The following is an 8,690-nucleotide window of genomic DNA, read 5'->3' as shown; positions in this document are numbered from 1 at the left end:
TCCTGTTGTATGTAAACCTGATCAAACCAAACCGGGTTAAAAATGAACACCCAATCCTAGAGACGCAAGGGATCCGAGAAATTTATACCGCTAGATGTCCTCAGATGCGAAGAGCCTAGAAATTTATCTATGAGGTGCTCTAAGGCTTATGAAGCCTTGTGGACAATATTGCCCATATTGGTAATGGATCCGAGGGTACATGGAACCCTTTGAGGCCTTGTTCGGTTACATCGGATTGCACCCGGAATCGTTCCGGTTAATCAAAGTTTATATAAATTAGAGAAGCAATCCGGCTCGGAATCGTTCCGACCCACCAATCCGACACAAACGAACAAGGCCTGACCAGGATCCTAGAGCGTGCTGTGAGTGAGCAGGGGCAGATTTAGAGGTTTGTAGAGGTCAGCTAAAATTTATAAATCATTTTAGCAAAATACTATTAAAGTTTTAAAAAAATTATATCATATATAAAAGCTGATGTTGCTGACGTCAACCATATTCTTGGCTAGATTAGCCACTGAACCGGAGGTATGCCTTCCTCCAGGTGGCTGATAGATAGGTACTTAAAAGAAGAAGCATATATTTAAAGTATCCGTTAGTTCAATTAAAAGAAGTGCAAAAACCGACATCATGATCACGAATCCGGTAACGAAGGAACTGTCACTTAAGACATCCATTTTTTTCATGTAAAAAGAATGAGTATTATAGATAAAATCTTATTAGCATGACTGTATTTTCAAAAGATGGAGACGTGTGGCCACTGTTTGTCTTTGGCTCAGCTCGTCGTCGTCGTCGTCCTCCGCCCTGCTACAGGCTCGTGCAGCTGCCAGCTATATATGCCTATGCCTGGCCCAGCAGGATCTAGTTTTAGATGAAAAGACAGCAAAAACAATTAGCTGTTTTTTCAACCGCTTTCATTTCTAATTGCAACTAAAATCTAGCTTCCTCTTTGTGTTCAATCGATGTACAAGTGTATTCATTTTGTTAAGAAACCAAATTTACTTTATTTATCTATACTGATCTAGAGTTTTTTTTATTATTATATATCTATTTACGTTCCCGCTAGCGAGGACAGACTAGCTAAACTGTTGTTGAAGTCAGAGAAGGCCTGCGCGGAGAATCCAGCAGCGACGACACCCACAGGTTTGGCGATTACTACCACTGTTTGCCTTGCCTTGTCAGCACATGGACGCCACGTGAGGTCGACAGGTCACCACACGCATGCCGGAAGTGGGAAGGGAACGTGTATTAGCTTAACTCGAGAGCAAGAAAGCCGCCTAGTCAATAAACCGTAAAAATGAGTAGAAAAGTTTCTTTTCCCTTCAAAATTTAAAGTCTTGTTTGAAAGCAATCTAGTCTTTAAGAATTCAGTTTTTATCTCTAACTTTTAGAACCTGGTTTATGGTGTTTGGTTTTTCAGCTAGAAGATGCTAGCTTCTTGTTTTTTAAGAAACTTAAAATGCATTTTTTATAAGTAGAGTTAGTAAAATCTAGAGCCTGGCCCTTAGATTCGATGGAGTAGATGACGAAGGTGACAGAGAGCTGAATATGTTTGACTGCAAAAAATAATATAAAAAAATCTGATGTCGTGGTCGTGGTATCTAGAACTGACGGAATTAAGGTGGATGCATGAAAACAAGGCCGACAGTGGGAAACGGAGTGTCAGCACTCACACCGTGCAAACGGGAGAATCCACAAAACAACACTGGTTTGAAACGACATTCAGAAAATAGCATCCGTTTTCAAGTAATTCTTAGAACAGCACCTGTTTCACTAAATTAATTTAGAAAGCAGCACTTCATCTATATTTTGCATTCTTTCATTGCTTATACCACATACAAGTGGACCAAAGTACACCTATTCATTTCATAACCCTCTTTTTATCTCTTCTGTCCATAAGAAAAACATAAATAGATAAAATATATTAGCTCCATTTTTTATAGTGTTAAACATACAAACAGACACACATTGTTTATGAAGGAAGAAGTCTAGATTTAACTATTGAACATGAACTTCAAACCTAGGTATCTTCGTTATCGAACTGTTGAAATTAGACATACTTGGTTCACTGAAAGGTCTTCGATTGTATATCCTCTGTTCTTTTTTATTTGAAGTGGTTGTTTTTTTTTCAAAAAACTTCAATCACCCGTCATGTTCAAAAAAATTGTATGTTCTTTAAAAACTACTCTCTCCACCGCAAAATATATCTTTGAAGTTCAATGGTTAAATCTAGACTTCTTCCTTTATAGAACATCTATGTTTATTTTTATGTTCAACATTATGCTTACCAATATAAAAATAGAGCTCACATACTTGCATGCATTTATGTTGTTCCTATTGAAAGAATAGATAATAAAACAAGGCTATGAAATGATAGGGGCAATATGGTCCATTTGCTTGTGAGGTGAGAAATAAAAGAATGAAAAATATAGATTAATGCTGTTTTCTGAATTCATTTGATGAAACTGGTGTTGTTCTTTGAATTGTTTAAAAAAGAGTGCTATTTCAACACTGTCTCAAACTAGTGTTCTTTCATGGATTCCCCCCGTGGAAACGGGCTTGACGAGCCGACGGCTAGCGGAGTCCGGACTCCGGAGCGGAGAGCGGACGGAACCGCTCCTGGAAAGTAAACGGTATGGGCATGTCAAGCGCGGGCGCGCGGTGGGGCCCACGTGTCGGTGGCAGCGTAGCGGATAACGATTGTGATGTACGAAACCGGAAACTGTGTGCTAATCTACTCCTCGTCGCCCTGCCTCGGGCTCGCGCCGTCGGTTTTGGTTATGCCGCGCTTTCCGCTTCCCGCGAACCGGGCCGCCACCGCCAGCCACGCCGACAGTGACCAGCAGGGGGGGCAATCCTCTCCCTCCCGCCCGCCCGCTTTCCTGTTGGCTCGCGATGGGTGGCGGCAGGGAACACAGCCCACGGTTTTTGCTGGCTCCCCGTCACCCCCTCCTCCGCTCCGCCTCCTGTTTATAGTCGCCTGCTGTCGCGGCCCCTTTTTCCTTCCACCACCCACCGGCCACCACCCTCCGCGCTTGCCTAGTTGCCTTGACTGCCTGCCTCGTCTTACCACCAAGCTAAGCTAGCGCGTTCCTTCCTTTTTTCCTCCCTCGCTTCCTGTTGCTCGGTCCATGGAGGTGGCGGCGGCCGCGACGGCGGGCGCGGGGGTTGTGGAGCTGCAGCTCGACCTACTCGAGGCGGCGGCGCCGACGGAGCGAGAGGCCAAGAGGCGCCGGGTGCACCCGGTTCCAGCGGGCCCACCGGCCGGGGCAGCAGCGCCGGGACGCCGCAGCTGCAGCCGCAGGCGCCGCGCCGTGCAGCGTCTCTTCCAGGCCTGCCGCCACGTCTTCCGGGGCCCCGGCACCGTGCCCAGTCCCGGCGAGGTCCAGCTGCTCCGCCACATGCTCGGTGAGCCATGCACGACCCGACTCAAAAAAAACTAGAACATTTCGTAATTTTCAGCGATCGATCTGGAACGAACTGGTTGTCATGGACCGGCATGGCCTCCGCGTACTCTGTTCAATTTCACTAGCACTAGCACTTAGCTGCTCTGCTTATACTGAATCTGAATTCCTGTACAGAATAGTATGCATCCATCAATCATGCACCTGTTTCGTGCATGCGTTTACTGAAAAACCTCAACTCCTTCTCCTACCAAAATGCAGACAGGATGCGGCCGGAGGACGTGGGCCTGAGCCCGGACCTGAGCTTCTTCAGGGCTCGAGACGCCACACGTGGCGGTGGCACCCCGACCATAACGCACACGACGATATACAAATGCCCGAATTTCTCGGTAGGCAGAATTATTTCGATAGTGTGTGTGTACTACAGCAATGCTGAAAAAGCTCGTGTTTTCTAACCTTCCCCTTGTCTATGGCAGATGGTCATCCTCTTCCTGCCGCGAAACGCGGTGATCCCGCTCCACAACCACCCTGGGATGACGGTGTTCAGCAAGCTGCTCCTGGGGTCGATGCACGTCAAGTCGTACGACTGGCTCAACACTGCTGACCCCGATCCTTCTTCCGCCACGAGCACCACCAGCTCTTCGTCCTCCGATGGCCCATGCCGTAAGCTTCTGCCACTCACTGTCGCCGCTCGCCGGCTTGATCGTCTGTTTCTGTTGTTAACCCCTCTGCACTGCAGCACTGATGTCTATGATCTTGTTCTGTTCCTGCGCAGTGAGGCTGGCAGAACTGGTGGTGGACGACGTCTTCACGGCGCCGTGCGACACCTCCGTGCTGTACCCGACGGCGGGAGGGAACATGCACCGGTTCACCGCCATGGCGCCCTGCGCGATCCTCGACGTCCTCGGGCCCCCCTACTCCATAGAGGAGGACAGGGACTGCACGTACTACGCGGAATTACCGTACGCACACCACTCGCGTAAGTGGCCGCATCTTTCACCTCATGAGTTCTTGCCGTTGCACTAGAGTAGTGACTCACGTATGGGAGACCGGTTCGTGTCTTTGCTCTGCAGTGGTGGCTGCGGGCGAGGACGTGGAGCGGGGCCAGGGCCAAGGCCATCTGGCGTGGCTTGAGGAGATCGACATGCCGAGAGAGCTCAAGATGTGCAGCGTCCACTATGGTGGACCGCCGATCTCCGACGAGTGACGTCGCCGGCCGTCTCCCTCACTGGTTGTACTATGTCTAACTGATCGCGGCAGAGCCGTGCCGCCGCCGTTGTGTATAGCAGGCAGCAGCAAGCCATAGGCTGTAGTTACACGAAGTCCCGATCGATTACAATGTTTCTTGCTGGCCTGCATCGTTGTTCTCTAGATGCCCTTTCTTTCTTGTTATTTTTGTTTCTACTACTACTACAAGTAGACGATGTTTTGTCCTGATGATGAATGATACAGATAAGTCATATATATCCACATATTTCATTTTTGTCGTTTGGGCTATTCTGGTCATAGTTTGTGCGTGTTGCGCCATTTTGTCCAAATATTTTCATATTATATCTAATGTAGGTAATTCTTATGGATTTCGTAGCAACGTGGGCACGCACTTATTGTGGTGACTATACTCATCAGCAAATATAGCAAGTCTAATTTATCAAAAACAAGGTACAAAGCCTAAACACCAATTAATATATTCATACAACATTTGATGTATATATTTTATATATGTATCTAGGTTTATCTTCATAAAAATCAAGAGCTAAAACGACTAATATTTTTGATACGGAGGGAGTACTTGATATGTATAGCCTACTCATCCAATATCATCCAATAATATGAGAGTTGAATATGCCACTGTTACAAATTGTGTGCGTTTGGTTCATGATAAATGAGGGCTACTTCATCAAAACTGGATGACATATACCTATGCTTGATCAACGCTAAAGGTGATTATATATACTGTTACCAATATGCCTATATGCCCATCCAAAATGCTACTATGCATTACTGGGTGTGCTTCTCTTATAAAGAAATTTTGATGCAGGAGATATAGACTTTGAAATATTGAAGGAAACCAAAACACCTGCCAATCCACCTATCTTGTCATGGTAGAGCTGTGGGAGATGGATATCCTCGGATCCACACAAGGGCGAAAACTTCGCTCGGGGCCACGTGACAGTTGCCCCTCTCAAGCGTCCCATCATGGGCCAGACGAACAAAGACAATGAAAGCAGGCCAATCTAGAGGCGAAAGAGGCCCACGTCCAAGCTAGTCGCGGCATAGACGTGGATATGTCGGGTCTGTTTGTTCCCGTGCCCGACATCCTAACTAAAACGACGGGGATATCTCGGCATGAAAACGCCGGATTTTCCTCGAGATAGTAAAAGATGTTTGCTACTAATTAGAAGATAAGTAGGAAGACTGCGATCGATACTTGTGCGGGAAGACGCCCATGGTTGTGTATATAAGGCCAAGGGGGACCCCATCTATTTTTATCTCATTAGCATCCCCTCAGTCCAGTAATCACCGACTGTAATCTCATCCATATACAAAGTCATCCTAGGAAGGAGGGTATTACGCTCTTCAAAGTGGCCCGAACCTGCTGAAATCCGCTTCTCTCTCTCTTGCCAGAGCGTGAACCATCGAGTTACGATCTGCGACACCGACCTACCCAAAAGCACCACGAGGGTAACCCCGGGTGTGCGGTTTGACACAAAACACCGACAAGAGCGGCGACATCCATTCTAAAGGATCACATCTACATATATCCCCAATTACCTTAACACTTAATGACACATAAAACATGGAACATAGTCTATCTTAACTCCAATACCACGGAGGCTACAACGGTGGGATTCGCTGTCAATGAATCTCAATTATATTGGCATAATTCACTATATATTTCATGATTAGATCGTCAGTTTGGTTGTAACGGTCCGTAAACACATCATGTCTATGCTAACTATAACTTCTCGATTTTGCTAAACTGTCGAACCGTCGAAAATATATAGAGATAAATAGACACCTATGCACTGATTATGTTGCTATGGTTGATCTGACGGTTTTAGGAAACTGTAGCACTCTAGATATAGCATTTCTCCTCCGATAAATGAATCAAATTGACATTTATATAGTTTTCCATACATACCAACAACTGCCACAATATTCATCTAAAGTCCAAATGCAACAATATACTGCTCACCCTCATGGAGCCTGAATTGAGCTACCGACCACTCGGAGTAGAAATATTTAAGCAACTAAAGAGTGGGCTTATATATAAAACTTTAGGATCAGGCATAGGTTTATCATTTGCAGTTAATCCCAAATTTATATTTAAACTATTACAATGCTCGTGTGTTGCGCGGCACACAATCGCGGAAACGGGGCTTTCGGGCGTAGCATGACACATAATCGCAGAAACATGACTTTCAGGTGTAACTGCCGCTATTCTTATTCATTCGGCAGGTGCAACCGCTGTTCCTAAATCACACAGTCATGCCAAAAACATAGCTTGCTATTCTTATTGAGTCGGTTTTAGTGATTAATGACAACGTAATATTATATGTGACTAACGTGTGTTTTGCAGAGCAAATGGTAAGTTAGGTCGCATTACAAGAAGTTGTACTACAACAGTAAAAACAATCCCTGAGATGAGAACTTGAAGCGACGACTGAAACAACGAATCAAAAGATGAAGGTCTTCGTATTCCGAGCGTCGAAGGAGTTGCAGACACTCGGTATAGAGTTAGGTCTTCTATTTTATTTTAGTCGTACTATAAAGAGGGGTTGTGGATGAGTAGTTTGACCAAGAGAATTCTAGTGTAGTGTTGGTGCATATTCACACTCACATCTAGTGCTTGGTGTCACTGAAGTCACCTAGAGGGGGGGGGGGGTGAATAGACGAAACCTGAAATTTATAACCTTAAGCACACGCTAAAGCCGGGGGTTCGCGTTAGAATTAAATTCAATTCCGAAAGAGAGGGGAAAAACAAATCAACAAGAATCAAGGCGAGTGAACACGGTGATTTATTTTACCGAGGTTTGGTTCCAAAGAACCTAGTCCCCGTTGAGGAGGTCACAAAGACCAGGTCTATTTCAACCATTTCCCTCTCTCAAACTGTCACTTAGACTGAGTGAGCCTTCTCCTTAATCAATCAGGTCACTAAGACCCCACAAGGACCACCACACACTTAGGTGTCTCTTGCTTTGATTACAAGTCACTTGAGAACAAGAATGAGAAAGGAAGAAAGGCAATCCAAGAAACAAGAGCGCAAAAGAACACGAACACACACTCTCTCAAGTCACTAAATGGTTGAGATGAATTCTAGACTTGGAGAGGGTTTGATCTTTGGAAATGTGTCTTGGAGTGAATGCACTAGCTCTTGTATTGAATGTGATCTCTGAAAAACTTGGATGCCAAAGGTTGTGGTGGTTGGGGGTATTTATAGCCCCCAACCACTTTGGTAGCCGTTGGGGAGGATGCTGGTGATGGGCGCACCGGACAGTCCGGTGCGCCACCGGACATGCACTGTTCCTTGTCCGGTGCGCTACCACATCACCCAACCGTTAGGGTTCGGACCTGGTCGACCGTTGGAGGCTTTGTCCTCTTGCGGCACTGGACAGTCCGGTGTCCCTCTGACTTCGCTGCTCTGACTTCTGCGTGGTACTGTGTTGCATTGTTCCTTCTGTTAGAGTCGACAGTTGGCGCAGATAGCCGTTGCTCCGGTGGCACACCGGACAGTCCGGTGGCACACCGGACAGTTCGGTGAATTATAGCGGAGCGCGCCCTAGAATTCCCGAGAGTGGCTGGTTGACATCTGTACGGTCCTGGTGCAACGGACACTGTCCGATGGCAAACCGGACAGTCCAGTGCGCCAATTCTCAGCACACTCAAGTTCTTTGCTCCGTTTCAAATTGTGTCCCTAACTTGAATATTTTATTGGTTTGTGTTGAACCTTATGCACCTTTAATACATGAATTCTAGAACAAACTAGTTAGTCCATGCGTTTTTGTTGATTATCAACCACCAAAATTAGTTATAGGAAATGGCTAACCCAATTTCCCTTTCAATCTCTCCCTTTTTGGTGATTGATGCCAACACAAACCAAAATAAATATAAAGTGCAGAAATGTAACTAGTTTGCATTTAGAATATGCATAGGTTACTTGGAGTTAAACCAATTAAAAATCTCACTGAGTATGAATGGATTGCCTTTTCTTTTATTTAACATTTTGGACCACTTTTGCACCACATTTTTGTTTTTGCAATTTCTTTTGGAAAATCTTTTCAAATTCTT

The 8,690-nt window shown here is 45.5% G+C and overlaps 1 protein-coding gene across 1 annotated transcript; it reads left to right on the top strand.

Moving 5' to 3' along the window:
* The first annotated feature begins 3,004 nt into the window (after positions 1 to 3,004).
* LOC103640631 (2-aminoethanethiol dioxygenase-like) lies at positions 3,005 to 4,898 on the top strand. Its single transcript, NM_001329842.1, has 5 exons — positions 3,005 to 3,405; positions 3,663 to 3,790; positions 3,878 to 4,064; positions 4,177 to 4,380; positions 4,475 to 4,898. Exons 1-5 carry the CDS (start codon positions 3,129 to 3,131, stop codon positions 4,606 to 4,608), a joined length of 930 nt encoding a protein of 309 aa, NP_001316771.1. The 5' UTR covers positions 3,005 to 3,128; the 3' UTR covers positions 4,609 to 4,898.
* The last annotated feature ends 3,792 nt before the right edge of the window (positions 4,899 to 8,690 follow it).

This window comes from Zea mays, chromosome 1 (assembly GCF_902167145.1).
Source record: "Zea mays cultivar B73 chromosome 1, Zm-B73-REFERENCE-NAM-5.0, whole genome shotgun sequence".
Taxonomy (NCBI): domain Eukaryota; kingdom Viridiplantae; phylum Streptophyta; class Magnoliopsida; order Poales; family Poaceae; genus Zea; species Zea mays.
This window is presented reverse-complemented; position numbering and strand designations above follow the sequence as displayed.

Excerpts from the sequence above, each read along its gene's own strand:
- LOC103640631 (NM_001329842.1), top strand. The coding sequence starts at position 3,129 with ATGGAGGTGGCGGCGGCCGCGACGGCGGGCGCGGGGGTTGTGGAGCTG. Across the intron at positions 3,791-3,877 it reads ACAAATGCCCGAATTTCTCG|ATGGTCATCCTCTTCCTGCC; the intron begins GTAGGCAGAATT and ends TGTCTATGGCAG. Across the intron at positions 4,381-4,474 it reads ACCGTACGCACACCACTCGC|TGGTGGCTGCGGGCGAGGAC; the intron begins GTAAGTGGCCGC and ends TTTGCTCTGCAG.